The 19659-nt window shown below is 39.3% G+C and overlaps 1 protein-coding gene across 1 annotated transcript; it reads right to left on the bottom strand.

The window, feature by feature from the left end:
• Positions 1-1558: 1558 nt before the first annotated feature.
• LOC101521515 (UDP-glucuronosyltransferase 2B16-like) lies at positions 1559-12824 on the bottom strand. The gene is made up of 6 exons (XM_058667244.1): positions 12086-12824; positions 10711-10859; positions 8244-8375; positions 7058-7145; positions 5614-5833; positions 1559-2002 (listed from the first exon to the last, which is right to left on the bottom strand). Exons 1-6 carry the CDS (start codon positions 12819-12821, stop codon positions 1723-1725), a joined length of 1605 nt encoding a protein of 534 aa, XP_058523227.1. The 5' UTR covers positions 12822-12824; the 3' UTR covers positions 1559-1722.
• Between the last annotated feature and the right edge of the window lie 6835 nt (positions 12825-19659).

The raw sequence follows: 19659 nt of genomic DNA, 5'->3' as shown, positions 1-19659 counted from the left end.
GGGATGGCTGCTGCTCTGAGTAATCTTGATACTGATTACCACAGTGGTAGCACTAGTTTACACCCCCACCAACAGTAGATTAAGGTATCTTTTGCCCTCTATCCTCTGCAACGATTTTTTGTTTGTGGGTTTTGGTTTTTTTTTTTAAGATTTATTTATTTATATTGAAAAGGCAGATATACAAAGAGGAGGAGAAACAGAGACGAAGATCTTCCGTCCAATGGTTCACTCCCCAAGTGAGCATAACGGCTGGAGCTGAGCCTGGAGCTCCCCCAGGTCTCCCACTGGGTGCAGGCTCCCAAGGCTTCGGGCTGTCCTCCACTGCATTCCACGGCCACAAACAGGGAGCTGTGTGTGAAGCAAAGCCACCAGAATTAGAACCAGTGCCCACATGGGATCCCAGCGTGTGAAAGGCGAGGACTTTTACCACTACGCTACCTTTCCGGGCCCTATTTGAGGTTTTCTACATGTAAGCCATTCTCACTTAAGCTATGTGGAATTCCAGTGAATTATTCTTATTTTAATATGCCTTTCCTTAATAACTAGGGAACCTGAGCATTTTTTTCATATTACCCATTTGTATGTCTTCCTTGAAAAATGTCTGCTCATGTTCTTCACCCATTCCTCAACAGGATTGTTTGCTATGATTCTGGAGAGTTTCTGTAGTTCTTTGTACATCTTGGCTATTAGTCCCCTATGCACTGTGCGTATACAAAGATCTTTTGTTTTTCTTTTAACCTAAATTCACAAGAAACTTTTATTTTTTATGAGTATACATGTGTGTATATGAGTACATATATCAAATATGTGTCCATATACATATACACATATATAAATATCAAATACATATAAATGTTTTTTAAAATAGACATCAGGCAACGTCAAATATCAAACGCAAAAATTACTGAAGTATTTACATGAGAGAAATGTAAATATTAAAATAAAAAGACACATTTTTAGAACAAAGTCAATCCCTCCCAATTTTTAAAATTCTGTGAAGTGTAATAAACGCACCAAAATCCAATCATTTCCTAGTTCTGTTGCAAGCATGTACATATTCCAGATCAGAAGGAAAGAAAACATCCATTATCGTGTTGAAACAACACAGAATATCCACCAATTATGTCAGTAGATGAAAGAGGTGTAAGAATAAGATACCATTTTATAAAGGTGAATTTCTGTAGAAATCCAATGACACATGGGTTTTTTTTTTAATCAATTCTTTTTTATTGGATGATCTTACATGGTTGATTAGGGCTCAAATGGTGAAGGGCTACAGCAAAGTGCATAAGACCATTGCTTCCACATTCTTCTTTTCCCTTCCTGTATCAGGGGGATGGGTAGAGACAAAGGCAGAAGAAACACCCACCTTCCCAACCATCCCAGGGTCTCTGATGTATGCATGCTCCCAGGGCACTGATCAGGCAGTTTTGGTAGTTCAACTGTTCTGAATTCCTGCCTATCTCACCATTCCAAGCACAATGAAATCTCTCTATAATGCAAATGTAATAACTGAGTGAAATTTCAAATATATGAGGATGTTAAGGACCAACATTGTACATTCTTCAATGTTTATTCAGGGATAAAATATTTGTAGAAATCAAGTAAGCACAGATTTCTTAAAATGTGCAAGGGAATCTTTCCACATCTAGATCCAAACTGGTTGAAAAAAAAAAGTGTGATGTCAAGTTTCAGGGCTGTTAGACAATGCACAAAATAATTTTAATCTCTCTTTGTCTTCTTTCCTGTATTTACAACCTTTTGGAAAACAAACAAGCACAATTTGATGACAAGATAAATAATGATTGTCACACAAGCCAACAGGAATCCAATCACATCCAGAGAGTAGTACTGGTACCAGGTGAGGTTGTGGGCTGCAGCGCGAAGGTGTTTGGCTCCCTTGTGGCGCATGACATGCTCGATCCAGAAGACGGCTCGGTCCAGGGGCTTCATGGGCTGATCGTGGTGAATTCTTGACAATTTCATGACATTCTCCTTATAGCTGCAGGAAAATCAAACAGACACACATGTTAGAATGAAGTGGAAATGTGACAGGTAAAATGTTTACGTAAATGGTAAAGAAGAACATCACATGAATGTGGAAGACAAAGGAAAATATTTTCTTCAGTGAATATTATAGAGACTTGAGTTAGAAATTGAAATTAGTTGATTGCATTGAGTTATAAGATCTAAAGAAGAAATTGGGAACGAACAAATATTTCCAATATTGCAAACAAGAAATTGAAATCATCTAACTCACAAAGCCAAGAGAAATTGCAACAGTTGGATGACCTAACATGATCTGTGATGCTTGAATTATTTTCTATGCAGTGACATTAAAATCTTATGCACAATATTTAAATTCCTTTCAAAATATAGATTTGGTAGCAAGCGCTTGAGAAATATCAGGTACATTTCTGGGGAATTTGATAGTGAAATATTACTTATTACAAAGATTTTCAGCATTAAGTTACAATATTCTAACCTACTGTTTAACGTCAATTATATTATCATTGATTTAAAAATTAGAAAGAGTAATTGAATGACATCCCTAAGAATCACCAGAATGGTCTCTTAGTTATAGGAAGTTTTTCTTTTTCAATTAGTTTTACCATTGAGTACATTTGAAAATAATTGCTAATTATTCATGAAAAAACAAAGCATTGGGATAAGGATCAGAGCAGCATTAAATGCAAGGCAAAACAGAGGCTGTGTTATTCTAGCATACTGGAAATACACAATTTAAAAAAAAAATTAGAAAACAAAGAACATGTATTAGGAGAAATAATAGATATGCTAACATGATCCACTGTAATGTCCTTTTTTTTTTAAAGATTTTATTTTTATTACAAAGTCAGATATACATAGAGGAAAGACAGAGGAAGATCCTCCATCCGATGATTCTCTCCACAAGTGAGTGCAATGGCCCTTGCTGCACAGATCTGAAGCCAGGAACCTGAACCTCTTCCAGGTCTCCCACGCGGGTGCAGGGTCCCAAAGCTTTGTGCTGTCCTGGACTGCTTTCCCAGGCCACAAGCAGGGAGCTGGATGGGAAGTGGAATTGCCGGGATAGAACTAGCACCCATATGGGATCCCGGCGCGTTCAAGGCAAGGACTTTAGCCGCTACGACATGCTGTCAGGCCCATGTCATGTCCTTTCGATTTCCCATGAGAATGGTTTCTGTAATCATGCTCTATAATTAAATTAAATACACAAAAGTCTACTCTAAACAACATTTTCAGAGTTTTCCTGCTGACAGTCATAAACACGCAGAAGGTTGTTAGTGCTACTCTAGTGTTCATGGGTCACAGCTTCAACGCTCTTCCTAAGGCTTCCTTGTAGTCCTGCGATCTTCTCCAGTGAGTCTCCACATTTCACTTTCCTTGGAAGTAAAAATATATGCACTATCCTTAAACTGTTGAAAATAGTTCTATAAAATCATTGAGAAAAGTATTTGTGTGGCTAATTATCACAAATTATTCATGATTGCCTTCCAAATGTAACCAAATCTGTATTCAACAAAATGTCCATTTTGGAATAAATTAGTTCCTGAGACAACAGGACAAGTGAGGGACTGAGATAAGCTGAGTCAGAGCAACCACTGGCAGGCGCATGATCTACGGCTACGAACAGGCCAAGTTGGGGAGGCATGGGGACACCTTAACTGGGTTGAGGTTCCCACCAGGGGTGCATGTGCTGGAATGGGGGCTGCATTCTATCTAGGAAACAGTTGTAGTCACCCGAGGCACTAGTGTGGGCTGGGATTGGATGCACCAGGCCAGTTTAGACCCTTACACCATCTGGTGTCATGAAGAACCAGAGGATAGATGTGGGACTGATTAGGCTGGGTCCCAATCCGCTACTGAGCCATGCGTGAGCTGTATGTGGGTATGGACGAGCCATGGCCGGGCTGAAACATCCAACAACAAGAACCAGAATGGGGTGAAAGCCAGCCAGGAAAAGCCACTGTTCCTGCTAGGACAGGAGGTGAACTGGGTAGGGTTGGCTCAAAGACCCCCTGGTATGTGCAAAATCTGGCATTGGAAGGGGTTCTGATGGAGGAGCCTGGGCAACTCCTCTGGCAGGACACAGTCCCTGCAGGTTAGCGCAAGAAGCATGATAGGAAACAGCCCAGAATAGGCCATGGAAAGTTTCCCACTGGCACACATTCAGCATGGGTCAGGAACAGACCAGGCTGAATCAGTTCCTGTCACCCACTGGCAAATCCGATCACCAGAACAGAGTGTGGGATGAGCCAGGTTTGGTTGCGACAAAACCAGTACACATTATGGAATGTCAGGGCGTGGTTGCCTGTACTGGATATGAATGCAGCACCCAACCAGCACACGTGAGATGCAGGAAGGGAGGGGCAGAACCGGCAGGGGGATTAAGGGGCTGGTCCCCTCGCTGGACAGCCACTCCCACTGGAGAGCGTGGGCTGGGATAGAGACAGACCAGACTAAGCAAGGCTACATCACCTGTGCGCTGCATGTGGATTAGACCAGGGAAAAGCCAGGCTGGGCTGATTATTCCTGCTGGTGCAAGCATAAACTAGAGTGGGTGAGGGATGTTTGGGCATAGCCGCAGAAGCTGGCACTGGGGACTAATTCTGTCAAGTCAAACCACAGAACCACCTAAAGAGTGCATAAACGGGGACAGAGAGAGACCTGGGAGGGAAAAAGTGGGTTCCCCCTTCTTGGGTCACTATTCCCGTGGGAGGGCATGAAAACTAGGACGGGAGCTGGAATGGCTAGATAGAGAGGCACTCAACAACACCCGTGAGGGCTGGATGGTTGAGTTGGTTAGATAGAACTAAGCTTTAATACCCATTGACACGTACAAGAGCCAAAGGGGATGGGGGACAGACTGGTCTTCTGCTACACATACTGGCAAACCAGGGTAGGGGGCGGGCCTGGTGGGGGTTATTGTGGGTCGCCCCAACTAGGCTGCAGCTCCCACTGGTTGATGTAAGGGCCGAACCAGACTGGACTGTAACACCCATTGGTTCCAGTACAACTTGGGACGAAAACAGAACCAACCCAGCAATTGAAACCACCAGCTGATCGGGGTGATGGACTGTGCCGGGCCCTGTGCTTGCTAGAACATACAAGAAACTAGTCTGGGAATACCTCAAAGTTTCTTTGGAGATCTCCCCAATCGAACTGCTGGACTCAGAACTCTAATCAAGAAAAGACAGAAGACAGAGCAGATCAATCATTCCTCTCAGCTATATGTTGGCAGCGAAATATGGGGCAAACGGAGACTTTATAATGGACCATATCAATCAGTGGACGACCTCATCGAGCGAAACTGGCAGCGATTCATAACCGGAGAACTATTAACACCACTCGAGCACATATCTCAGAGCATGCCCCACATCCGGGACTCGGAGTGGGCAGGAAACCGGGTGGGGCTTCTCCCTCAATATCCCCCTTTACCTCAGATACATGATGGAAACAATATGGACATAATAGTATTACCCACTTTCCTATCCTCTTGAACCTTTTTTTTTTCTTTTTCTTTCTTTAACTGTAATTAACTATGTAAGATTGTCAACAACAATACAATGAAATAGATTTAAAAAAAAACATGTAATGAAAAATAATACTCACGAAGGGTCGTTAATGACTGTCCTCAAGGCATTGAACAGTTTTGTACTTGACATTATCCTCCAGTTCAGGGTGAGAGCTGCTCCCTTGGCCGTTATGTGGGCAACGTTATCGGGCTGATCCCCAAACAAAGGAAGGCCCACCATAGGGATGCCATGGTAGATTGCTTCATAGATGCCATTGGCTCCACCATGAGTGACAAAAGCTTTGGTTTTTGGATGACCTAGGATTGCAGGAGTTTCAGTAAAATTATTTAAAAATCCTTAAACATTAAGTGGGAAATGCAAAGTAAGAAGCAGTAAAGGAGTTCTCCATAAACAGGTCGTAATAGTCGTAAGAATGCGTTTAATCTGCTTTCAGATTTAGAAAAACAGGCAGCTAAATGCAACAGATGGGAAGTGACGGCTACAAGGAAGACGTGATATTAGTTTTATTGTGACTTAAAACTTGACCAGTAACTATATGATAGTAATCAAAGATCTAATTGTTTGTGCCACTTGAGTTTGTGTATCAAGAGAAAAACAGAGGAAGAAACTATATTCAACAACAGAGATAAATGGGAAATTGTTATGAGTATTTTTAGAAGTTCATTTATTCAAAATACAGACTCCAAAAGTGAGCAGAGAGAGAGAATTTCTATCTACTTATTCACTACCTAAATGCCAAGAAGGAAGGATTGGCAGCATCAAGGCAGAATGGAAGAACTCCACCCATGAGAAAGGCATCCAGTGGATGGGGTTGGGTAGCCCTCCAAGCCTCAAGGCAGGAGTGAGGCAACTAGACGGAGGCCAAGAAATGGTGCACCTGGAAGCTCCTCAAGGGTGTTTGGCAGGCGTTTTGCGGGCAGTGTTAATTCCTAGCTTCCCTGCTGCTGTTGCCTCAGGAATTCACTGCGAATTGAATTTCTGGGTTTCTCCCAGGACTTTATTGGCTGATGGGAGGAATTTCAATCCTAAAATAAAGCTTACTCTAATGCAAAACAAACAAACAAAAAAAAATGTAGGAACTCAACCTGGGTCTCCATTGTGGGTAATCCAAAACACCCAGAGACCAAAAGAGTTGAGCCTGCTAACTCCTGTGGTACACATTAGCAAGAAATTCTAATTAGAAACAGAAGTGGAATACTAACCTATATACTACAAAGTAGGCCACAAGTGCCCCAAGAGACACCTGAACTGCTCCTCCAAGAGCCCCTTCATCAGGAAGTCATTGGGAAACACTGTGTGTTAAATATTGTCACTCAAAATAGTGTAATGGACATGAAGTATTTGCATAATAATGCATCAGTTGTTATCAGTCAGTATATTTCTAAGATTAGAAAATAACTTACACAAGCTTGGTATTGAATTGCTCAATAAAAAATGGTCATGCACCTTCCTGATTAACTACTGCAATATTAACTGACTGTTACTCATTAGGTCGCAGCATTTCTTCTCCAGGGTCTTACCAAGAAGGTCATTCTGGGGGATCCACTTATAAACTTGAGTGTTGGATCCCAGGGTATCTGGCTTCTTGCCATCAAATCTCCACAGAACCTGTTAAGTAAAGAAAATATCTATTTCAGGAGTTGAAATTCAGAGTTCTGAAGGGGCTAAGAGACCATCTAATTAAATGCCTTCCTTAGAAATGATAAGGAAAGAAGGGCAGGGAGATTAGTTGATTAGAGTGGCCAAAAGATTGAGGTGTGTAGAATAAAAACATTCAAGTAGTTATGATTAGTGGAAACAATTTTCACATGGAAAACTAATAAATACTTCATCAATATACATGATTGTCAAAGTTAACATGTCTTAGCAAATTAAAATATGCATGTTGGAGAAGTACATTTGAACTCTTCCATGTGAGCTTGCTTCTTCTAGACTTCTTCCTATATTCTTTCTCCTGCCTCCGTCTGGAAGAGGTATTAATCTCTTCATGCAGTAACATAGTTCCTTAAGCCACATTGTATAACACACTATGCCCACCCTTAGAGTCCACCTGTCTTCACCAGTCTCTTACTCCTTTCTGCTTAAAACTCTAGTAGGTGTCATCGCCCTCCCTCTCTTCTCACCCCCTTGCACTCTTTATCTTTTTACCTGAACACAGTTAATGAGCATTGATTTGGCTTTCTCTAAGAAGACTCCTAAATAACACTCAGAATGGGACTAATCCAAAAGTAGGGGAAGTGAAGAATCAGGTTGCATTGACATCTTAAGCCACAGCTTCACCTCAGCTTTGTATTGCAAAAACTTCAATGCCGTATGCTACTGCAGTTAGCAAATACATTTTAATTTTCATAACAATCTTAGTACATACAGTGGCACCAACTATTCTGCAAAGAAAAAGAGCAAATGACGTTGCAGAATTCGGTGATTCCTTTGTCCCTGCCTGCAATGTCATGATGATGATGAAAGTTGATTCTGCACCTATTACATAATTTCATTTCTGCTCAGATATTAATGCCAAAGTTATGTACCATTATAAATAGTCTGTTAGCTCTTTTAGCAGCTTCCAAATATATTGTTTTTGAACTATTATCTCAAATAAATATTCCCTTTCATATTACGTTTGCTTTCACAGTGGGACATTTCTGTAATCAGTCTCTTTGCAAAGACTGGCTAATGGCTATCCACCATGAGGACATTTTTTCTCACCTTTTGTGGAAGCTGGGCAAGGGCTGATGCAATCACATTGGTCCTCTCTTCTGTCATGTTACTGACCATTGAACCCAGGGAAAACACCACGACTCCCTCTTCCCCAGAGCTCTGCACAAAGTCTTCCATGTCCTGAGAAGAGTAAACCAAATGACAAGGGATCTTTCTCTCTGCTTCCTCTCTCTATAAATCTATCTTTCCAATGAAAGTAAATTCATCTTAAAACTGAAAAAAGAAAGCAGACAGATTATTGTCCTTTTTGTCTCTCCCTGGGTTAACTCTGCCTTACACCACCTATCCCCCCAAAACACAAAAAAAGGATTACAATTAAAAAAAGAGAGAGAGAATGCCATTCTGTGTATTTCAATAAAATATTTTCAGGTGTATGTAGAAGGAATTGCAGTCTTTATTCTGAAGGCATTAGAAGTTCCTGCTATTCCCATTCCGATGGGGCCTATGATATTGTGATGCGTGTTCCCCAAGGCTATTTTACTTAAGTACCTTACAGAGCTGGTGTAAAGTTAGAGCTGTGTCTGACAAATGAAATCATTCCTTCCTAAAATATTCATCAATAATGGTGTAATGTAATCATGGAATTAAGTAAACATGGATTTGGCTGCAATTTGAGAGGCCACATATGTACTGTGAGGAGGAATGATTTTCTGGGAGCCTTGAGTAATGAGGAAGACCCTCAATATTTACATTAAAACATTACCCTTCATCTTCTCATCTTTTAGCAAACATCTATACATTTATTTGTAACTAAATGCCTGCAATTTCTCCTCTCCTTCTGATTTTGCTTAGGAATGTAGTTTTAATCAGCTAGAAATTGAGTTGAGACTGAGCAATGTTCTATCCCAGGTGCCTGTAGCTTTTAGTTTGCAACAAAAGCACCAATATTGTCTATACTCACTTTTTTTATGGAATGCTGACTTATTAATAGGAATATTATTTTCTTCATTTATTTTTCAGTGATATATATATATATATATATTGTATAGAGTACCATGTGATACCCTGAAATGTACATAATCTTTTAATCTTAAAATCACACTAAACATATGTTCTTAAACATGTATTGCCTCTTTGTAAGCAAAACATTTAAAAAAGACCTTTATTCTAGCTTTTTTGAAAAAAACATACCAAATTAACATTATATAAACTCATGCTACTATGCATTAGTACACTTGAACTTTTTACCATCTCTCTTGTTATAACTTAATTTCTGTTTATTGATCCTTCCTCATACCCAGTCTCTACTAATATCATTTTACTCTCAATATTGATCTCTAAGAGATTAATTCTGTCAGATTCACACATGAGTGAGATCATGCAGTACTTGTCTTTTGTGCCTGACTACTCTTGCTTAGCATCATGACTTCAAACCCCATTGGTGTAGATTTGCAAATCACAGGATTTCAGAGTTGGTACTGCAGAGCAATGTTCCATTGTTATGTGCCTTCCTCAGAGAAAGCACACCAAAGAACATTCCCACCTCTTGCCTTTTGTGGATAGTGCTGCAGTTGCTCTAAAAAGCAGATGCCTCTTTTGCAGATTGAATTTCCTTTCAAAATCTATACATCTTAGCCATTTAATTAACATTTTGTCAAACAGCGCATTATGCAATTACATTATTATAAATTGATGAGTAGTTATGTTTTAGCATTTTAGCCTAGTTTTTAGTTATATTTCCTGAACTTTTACAACAATCTCTTTAATTCTCACTCTTCATAGCAATAACCTCCTGTGACGTCATCTTCAGTGTTTTCGTCTCATTGAAGAGAATCTGATCATATCTCTTAACTGGTCAACTCTTTTCCTCTGGTTCCCAACCTAACAAATTCATGCCGTGTTTTAAAATTCTTGATGGTGTGTGATACAAAATTACTTCTTTAGCTATATCAACCTCTTCACTCAAATGAACATATTTTAGTGAAATGAATTCTGCATGTTTGTTGTGTTCTCTCCCATTATCCCTAATCTATTCCTGCACATCACTTATCTCTCTTGTTTGTGATTTCAGCACCACTTATGAGCTATAATAGATGAATAGCTGAAGATGTTGGTGAGATCAGCAAGGTGTCTACCTTACTTCTGCATATATTCATAAATATGCGCTGGTGTAATAGAAATCATGTATTGTATATGAATAATAAAATCTTAGTACTTCTGAAAAATTATCAAAATCTCCTACATATTATATTATTTCATAATGATAATGAAACCTGAATACATTTGGTGGTATAGAAACATAGAACAGAACTTCCAAAATACATGGAAATGAACATTCTGTTGTAATTAAATCTTCCATGTTCATTGTGAAATCATCTGCTGTGAGTTTTTGCTTGGCAGGACATTTTATCCTACTTCTAGTATCTATTCTAGGAATCCAATGCTCTAAATGCAAATTGCAAAGTAAATGCCACTGAAAACGCTAAGGAAACTAAACAAAGCAGTGCATTTTTACCTTAGGCAGGGGTTTGGCAGGTTTACAGTGGAGCCCTCCAACAAATTCAACATTTGGTAAGAGTGGGCGGGGAAACTCCAAATCCCAGTAGCTGCGAATGAGCCACATCTCAGCTTTGCCCATCAGCTCAGAGAAGGTGACAGGTCTTCCTGAAAGGAGAAACACATGGAGAGAATGAGGGAAAATGAAGTCATGAAGTCTGAAATGTAATATTTTGAGATGTATTTGAATTACACAACCAATGATGTGGGAAGTGTGTGGGCACTGATAAAAGAAATACGCTTATATACATACATAATTTATGCAGTGTTCACCTCATAGATATATAAAAACACCGTGTCTAATGTCAACTCAGTAGAGGCACACTCCTCACTGAAAGAGCACTGTAGAATTAAACATGCTTTTCATATTCTCTGATGTTATAAAGCTAGCAGATTCAAACACAGCTAGTTTAATTACAGCGTAAAGAATCTGATGAAAACCATTCAAGAGCTTTCTTGGGAGAATTCAGTCTGGCTTTGATATTTTAGTGTATTTGTTCCTGACCTTCAATTTCTATAAGTTCTCTAAAATTGCTTTTATTTTGGTTGTGTGCATTTTACTTGCTACTGCTTTTGATTCATCTGTGAAGTTTAAGAATATTTAACTGGAGAAATATGTATGCACTGAAATATTTGCAAATATGTAGGGAAATGTTTTAATGTTAATGTTTTAATTTGTGGAAATGGAGATTTCTGTTCATCATTTCCGCATCTCCTGTTAGAAGGCAGAAAGTATTCAAAAAATTAAGCCAGATTGTATGCATATCTACAACCTTAACAAAACATATTTGAAAACTTAATGAAGAAATGTGGCAATATTGCAAATCACAATTTATACATTTCTGTGTCTGCAAAAAATTCTCTATCTTGCAACTTTTTAGAAGCACTTTACATAACATTAAAAAACAAACCTTTAATCTTACATAAGGATAGATCTACACAAACAGAAGTCAAGTTCAATTAATCATTATACCAGACACGTGTGTTACTCTTCAATCTACATGTTTTATTCATGAAGATGTTACAGAAGTCTCTACCAACGTTTTGTAATAAGAAAAGTAGAAAGGTGCACATGTTAATAGTCAAGCAAATTCTGACAAGTTTCATCCCCACAAGACATCCCAGATTGCCCAACTATACTGACAGACAAGGCTTCTCAAATACCTTGTCATATAAGGTGTTCACAACAATTCTGAGATTAATGAATTAGTTTCTATTTTGACTTATGATTTCACTCACAAAAGACATATTGCCCAGATTCTACTTTGATAAAAATATTCACCTGTAAAGGTTCAGGAGAGTTTGGAGTTCACACGAGCCAATTAAAGACTTACCTAGAGCTTCACTGCAAAACTCATCCCACCTCTTCTCATTGAATGTCTGGAACCAAAAGTCAAAATAAAGCATGAATAGCATATTTTTCACCCTCTCCATAAATGTCATTTTACCACTTAAATCAGATCCAATAATAGGCACATAGGATGGAGGAAACAGAAGTCCTCCACTGTACTTCTCATACGTGTAGCCAGGAGTGAAGCGGACACTGTACACGAGGGGGATTTCCAGGAGCTCAGCCAGCAGCTCCCCACAGGGGGCAATGGTGTCTGCAAGAACAATCTCAAACTTTGAAGCTTGAAGCTTTGCCATGAGTTTCTTGTTGAAAACCACTTCTTTGCAAAGACTTTCATAAATATCAGAATATTTTAAGCAAAACTTATGCCATAGGGGAAAATATTCCCAATATTTTTCTCTTGGCACATCATTTATCAATGTGTTGATCCAATACATGAAAAATGCCTCCATTTCTTCTTTAGTAGAAGATGTAGGAAAAGTTTCAAATTTAATTCCAGAATCATTCTTGGGATCGATTAAAACAGAAGCTGAAGACCTCAGCACAGTTACTTCATGTCCTCGCTGCACAAGTTCACCCAGGATTATCTTTAAATTGAGCCAGTGACTGAACTCCATGGGCCAGACCAGCACCTTTCCACAGCTCCCAGAACTAAAGCAAGAACTCAGTTGTAGCAGCAGCAGCCAAACGGACACATGCTTCACACACATCCTGGTCATATCCATGGCACACTCTGCAGTTGCTGTTCCTTTATTTCACTACACATGCTTACATGCATGAGTAATGCAAAAACTAATCTATCAAGTAGTTAATTTGTAACTACTGGTGGTCAAAGTTAATGCATGATATCAACAATCAAAGTTTGTGAACCTTAATGCCATTGCAAAAATGAAGATGACTTGTATGTCACCTCAGTTATAATCCAGCAATTATAACTATGCCAAGAGCAATGCCAAGAGCAATAGCAAATAAGACATGATTTGACCTGCAGTCTTGCTGAATCAAAACCATGGATAAATAGTGAATCCACATTTCTTGGAAACTAGCATAAAAGGGGTCTTTTATATGCTACTAGGTAAAAACTTGATAAAATGCACTTCATTTACATATATATTGTTGAAATTCTAACTTCACAACTCTTTCTGACATTTTATTTCTCCAGGACGGACCCCTGTAACTTTCATCTTTTATCACCTCAATATATTTAAATTACTTGTTCCTCCAATCCCATCGAATTATTACCCTCTTCACGTATTCATAAATTTTCCCACTATGGACACTACTTATACATCCAATTATGTGGCTTTTGGCAAGTACAGAATACACATCTCTATGAGTGACAGCTGTGCTACATGAATCTCTACAGTCTACTACTTACCATGTGGCTTCTCCCAACATGGAACCATGCTATGCTTGAGACAAACCACATCAAATTGGTTGTTTTAATACTCAGTGTGCTATGATTCACACAATCAATCTCTCTGTTGTAACTAATTTTCGGCATGGTGCAATGTTTGAACTGGGTAATCATCCACCTCCAAGCCTGGCATTGTTTATTTGTAATGGATGATGTCTTGGTTACTTTACTTCCCATCTATCTCCTTGATTGTGGCTTGAGAAGCAGTGGAGAATGGCCCAAAGCCTAGGGACCCTGCCTGTGTGGGAGACTCCAAAGTTCTTGTTTTCTGGCTTTGTCTCCACTCAGCTCCAGCATTTGCAGCCATTTGGGGAATGATCCAGGGAATGGAAGATCTTTCCCTGTCTTTCATTTTTCTGTGAATTTGCCTTTACAATAAACATAAATAAACCATTTGAAAAAGAAAAATAAAGAAAAGAGCTTGGCTTTATGGAAGAATGGAGATTCTTCTATATTTTCTTTGTCTCTAAAGGTACAATCCTGTGGGTCTAGTTTACATTTACTGCCAGTAAAATTGCAGTAGCAATGTGATAGAAAAGCATAGAGGAAACAGACTGGCATTTTTCATTTCACCTTCACTTGAATAGACATATTTTTCCTCCTTTTTTTTTCTTGTTCACTCATGTCTCAATTTAGCCACCAAGATGCACAACACAATTGCACGTGAGAAGACCAGAATCTGATAACCACCCTACTGATGGGAATTGCTATTCTAACATTCAACTGGGAGCTGAGAGTAGAAGGAACCTGATAGATTTGTCTGTGGTTCAGTTTGCTGTTATGTGGAATTAAGATGAGATGAAGAACTTTGTGATAGACACATGTCACTGAAACAGTTTTCTTCAAGTCTTGGAGAAATCTATCTATCTTCCTTCCTTCCTTCCTTCCTTCCTTCCTTCCTTCCTTCCTTCCTTCCTTCCTTCTTTCCCTCCTTCCTTCTTCTTTTCCTTCATCTTCCCTCCTGCAGTTCATTTCTTTTGTCCTCCATTCTGTGTCTCCTTACTAGCTATCTACCTAGTTTTTGTTTGTTTTCATAAAAGGTAATATCCAAAACAAATTTACAATTATCATCAAAGCCTGGGAGTAACACATGACATAAATATAGGATTCTCTATGTGTAGATGTATATTATGCATTATTTTATATATAGCATGCTACAAAATATATTATATAGTATTAAATAATATGTAATACATTATATAAGTATAGATACAGATATTTCTAACCATCAAGACCCATGTGCACTCTCTTGGCTTCTGAGGTCTTCATTTGCTGTTTGTTTTTGTCTATTCAAGCTCAGGTGCATCATCTATTCTTTTTTCTTTTACATTTTATTATTATTGCTATCATTTTATGATACAGCTCCATATTCCCTTATGCCCTCCCCAATTCCCTCCCCCCCCACCTAGTTCCTCTATATCATTACTAACATATAGTTCTTCATACTCAGTCATATATCCATCATTGCGGGCATGGACAATGGCAGAGAGTCCAGCATCCTATTGTCAAGATATAGTAAACAGTTTCATTGTAAGTCCATCTTTGTCTGGAAGTAGAAATGCATGCCACACTACATCCTCACATCTGGATGTTAGTCTCCATTTCACAGCTACTATACATCCCCTTAAATGAAAAGTCATGATACAAAATCAACAATAGAAAGAAAAGTAGAAATTTACAATGCCATGAAGTTAAATGACATGTTACCAGATAGGACAGTCTCCATTACACAACTACTGTACATCCCCTTAAATGAAAAGTCATGATACAAAATCAGCAATAGAAAGAAAAATAAAAATTTACAATGCCATGAAGTTAAATGACATGTTACTAGACATGACAGTCTCCATTACACAGAAACTATACATCCCCTTAAATGAAGAGTCACAAAACAAAATCAACATCAGGGAGAAAAAAGAAATTAACAACACCAAGAAGTTAAATAACATTTTATTAAATGACTAATGTGTAGTTGAGGAAATGAAAATCAAGAACCTTCTTGAAGAAAATGATGCCACTGCATGATCTACGAGTCATTGAATGATTTAATCAGAAGAAAGTGTTTTGAAGAGATGAAACCAACAGAAAACAACAAAACCCATGTGATATAATTTCCTCTGATCTTTGTTGAAGTGTGTCTCCTGCAGACAATAATCAGATGGGTTTTGTTTTTTAATCCAGTCTACTAATCTATGACGTTTAATTGAGCTCAAGCCATTTACATTCAGAGTTTAATATACATGGATGGTACTTTGGTCCTGTCATTTTAGGAATGGGTTGTTCATTGGTTTAGTCTTCTATTGTCATTTTACTGGAATCTTCTTCCCATTTGCCCTTGGTTTTGGTAGGTGCTGTTCCTCTTCTATTCCAAGAGAACATCTTGAAGTATCATTAGTAGGGCAGATTTGAAAGAGGCACATTCTTTTAGCTTTTCTTTACTGTGTAAGATATTTATTTTATTTTCAAAGACAAAAGAAAGCTTTGCTGGATATGTTATCTTAGGCAGACAATTTTTTTCTTTTAGGATCTGGAATATGTCAGTCCACTCTCTTCTTGCCTGTAGAGTTTCCTGTGAGAGATCTCCAGTGAGCTTAATTGGCATTCCTTTATATGTTAATTGATTTTTTTTCACGTGCACATTTAAAGATCTTTTCCTTATGTTCAGTTCAAGAGAGCTTGATTATCATTTGTCATGGTGAAGATCTCTTTTTTTTTAAGATTTTTTTTATTATTATTGGAAAGCTGGATATACCGTGAGGAGGAGAGACAGAGAGGAAGATCTTCCATCCGATGTTTCACTCCCCAAGTGAGCTGCAACGGGCTGGTGCGCGCCAATCCGAACCCGGGAACCAGGAATCTCTTCCAGGTCTCCCAGGTGGGTGCAGGGTCCCAAAGCTTTGGGCCGTCCTCGACTGCTTTCCCAGGCCACAAGCAGGGAGCTGGATGGAAAGTGGAGCTGCCGGGATTAGAACCGGCGCCCATATGGGATCCCAGGGCTTTCAAGGCGAGGAATTTAGCCGCTAGGCCATGCCGCTGGGCCTGAAGATCTCTTTTGATCAAGCCTGTTGGGAGTTCTGTGCCCCTCCTGGATCTTGTTTCCCAATTCTTTCTCCAGATTAGGGAAATTTTCCTTTATTATTTCATTAAATACATTTGCAAACTCAGCTTCTCTTTCTGCACCTTCTGGGACTCCCATAACTCTTATATTTGGCCTCTTAATAATGTCTTTCAATTCTTGAATACTTTTTTTGGCCTGATCCAGCTCTGCTTCCAGCTTTTTGTTTGCCTCCCCCTGGTGACAGGAAATATCTTCCAATTCTGAGATTCTTTCTTCTGCTTGCTTCATTCTATTTTGGAGACCCTCCACTGTACTTTTAATTTGCTCTACTGTGTTCTTAATTTCTGATATACCAGCTTTGATTTGCTTTGTTGCTTCCTTAAATTCTTTGAACTCTTGCATGAGCTTCTCATTTTTTATTAGAAGCTTTAAAATGAGTGTTATGGATTCTGTGTGCCCCATTTTCTCGATGTCTTCCTCAGTTAACTCTGGGGTTGGCATAGGGTTTTGCTCCTTTGCAGGGGAGTTTTCAGTAATAGTCATTATGCCTTTGTCTTTTCTTTTGCTCTTGATCATTGTACTTCTGGTTAGCAGAGTGTTCTCCTTGGGGCAGGTTTCTAAGCTGTGTCACCCACATGTTTACAATGCGATTTTACTTATTGCGGTTGGTACACACCTTTTTGCTTGCAGCCACTTGTGCCACAACCTCCAGTGAGTTCCAGGTTTTGATTCTTATGTCAGATTTCCACCATGGTCTCCACAGCCCCAACTCTTGGCTCACCACCTTCCACCTCCTGTGATACCATGCTGAGGCTGCGCCGTTGTCTCTGTAATCTTTCTCCCACTTCCAGTTGGAGCAGGTCCCAGGATTAGAGAGACACCAGGTGTCCTATATAACTGGGTTGTTGGTGGTGCTGATCTTGTCGGAACTTGTTGGGCGTTAGGTCTGTGTGCCACACGGACCTATTTTGGCTGGTATGATGCCACAGTTGGTATTATTTTCCTGCGGGACCAATGCAATTTGCTGGACTTAATGAATTCTCGCCAAGCTCAGCACATGCGCAATTCACTGTTGTCCCCTGCAGTCCCAAAGCTATTGCCACAGTGCGCAAAATGGTGCCTAACATACCACCACTACAGTTCTTGATCTGCTGGGCGTCAGATCCGAGGGCTACCCAGACCTGCCTCGGGGTAGAACCCATAGAATGCCATGTCATTGCAGTTCACAGAGTCAGAAATGAGTTCACTCCCAGCTCAGTGTATGCTCCGTCCTTTCCCTTGCTCATTCCCCCTTAGGCAAAATGGCACCCAATTCGGCTCTAGGGGGCTGACTGGGCTGTGAAATCCACCCTGTTCTTGCACTGCCCATCTGTGATCTGCTGCTCTGTCTCTGCTCCTGGTCAAATCAAATGGACCAGCAGGACGAACAGATCTTTGTCTGGGTTCACTTCCTGAACTCCCAATGAAAGTCCCTTCCTGCCTTGTTGCTGGTGGAGTTCTGGCTGCTGGTGGAGTTCTAATCACCGTGCTGGAGTATCAGTCACTGCAGCAACACACTGCTGTGCCTGCTGCTTGCCTGTGTCTGTCAGTCTCCAGGTACCCCTCTGCTGTTGTTTTGTCCTTTCTTATTTCCTGAAATATGTCCTCTCTGCTTCATACTGATTAAATGTTTTTCTGTCCGTTTAAACATGTCCTTACCCTATTCCGCCATCTTGATTCTCCTCATTCATCTATTCTTGTTACATACATCAGGTGTAAAGAGGAGAATCTGAGTTTCCTGTGGCACTGATCAGAACAACATTGCCTAGGTTCTTCTCAGCTCTTCTGGCACCAAGAAATTTTTTTCCAAACCATTCGGATTTTTTTTTTTTTGCATCTTTCCTCTTGAATATTCTGATCTTGGAAGGTCTTTTTCAACTTTTGCTAAAAATATAAGTATTCTCTGGTGATGATTATAAAGACCTAAAAGTCAATGGGTTGTAATTTGTGCATTCACAGACAGAATTTGAAGATGTGAAGAGAAAAATTGAGCAAGATTAAACGCTCTAGAGCTTGCAGTAAATTTAAATTCCAAAAGAAGAACAAATAAGAAGTATCATTTGAAGATGTAAAGATTAAATTATTCCCTAAGCAATTATAAATGAATTAATGCCCTGTAGTGGAAGGTTTAAAACAAAGCAAAACACAAAAATAAGTGGTCCATGACATGGCTAAGGGTATACGTAAAGCTGATAAGTAATACTACCAAGCAAGAATTGGTATTATTTTTATATGTATGCATAACTTTTTGAAAGATTGAATTTGCATTGCCTTTATTCAAAACCTGGCTCTGACAATAGATAACTGCACTTGTGGTTCCTCTTGGTTGCATGCTTTTCAATGTTAAGCTCATTCCATAGCAATTTGTGGTCATTTTGAACCATAATATGTTGATTCTCAAGATATTTAGAATTATTTTTATCACATAGTAGGCCCATACTATATGGTTGAATTGCAGTAAATACTTATTATTTCATTTGTTATTATTCTGTTATTCTTATCATTTTATTATTTTTACAGTGTTCAAATTTTACAATTTGGTAACACAATTACATTATTTCTACTCCTGAAATTAGTGTGAGTTAAAGGAACAGTGAATAGAGGAATGAGACTTCCAAGCACTGATCCACGAAGTACTATAGATTCACCTTGTAGCAGCAGCAATGCAATTAACTGTTTTCCATCACTTAGAAAACTGATGGGGAGCCAGTTATTTCTCAGTGACATTTGGAGAATTCTCATGGTATGAAAAGGGTTGATATTTTGTTTTCAGAAAACAAAATGATTTCCTCCAGCAACAGTCATGCTTACATAACTGGGTAAGCTGCCAATTGTAACTCTGATTTTCCTTATCTGAGCACTGGTTCAAGCTCCAGCTGTTCCACATTCAATCCATCTCCTTGCTAACTGCCTTGGAGGGCAGAGGAATATGGGCCAACTGTTTGGATCCCTGCTTTCCAATAGTCCAGGATTGAGCTCCTGGCTCCTGCCTTGGCCTGATCAGACCTAGCAGTTGCAGGCACCAGCCCAGGGAAATAAGATC

Source organism: Ochotona princeps, chromosome 7, assembly GCF_030435755.1.
Source record: "Ochotona princeps isolate mOchPri1 chromosome 7, mOchPri1.hap1, whole genome shotgun sequence".
Classification (NCBI taxonomy): domain Eukaryota; kingdom Metazoa; phylum Chordata; class Mammalia; order Lagomorpha; family Ochotonidae; genus Ochotona; species Ochotona princeps.
Note: the sequence above shows the minus strand (reverse complement) of the source record. Positions and strands in the feature narration are given on the sequence as shown.

Excerpts from the sequence above, each read along its gene's own strand:
- LOC101521515 (XM_058667244.1), bottom strand. The coding sequence starts at position 12,821 with ATGACCAGGATGTGTGTGAAGCATGTGTCCGTTTGGCTGCTGCTGCTA. Across the intron at positions 7,146-8,243 it reads TTGCCCAGCTTCCACAAAAG|GTTCTGTGGAGATTTGATGG; the intron begins GTGAGAAAAAAT and ends TTTACTTAACAG. Across the intron at positions 5,834-7,057 it reads CCCCCAGAATGACCTTCTTG|GTCATCCAAAAACCAAAGCT; the intron begins GTAAGACCCTGG and ends CTGCAATCCTAG.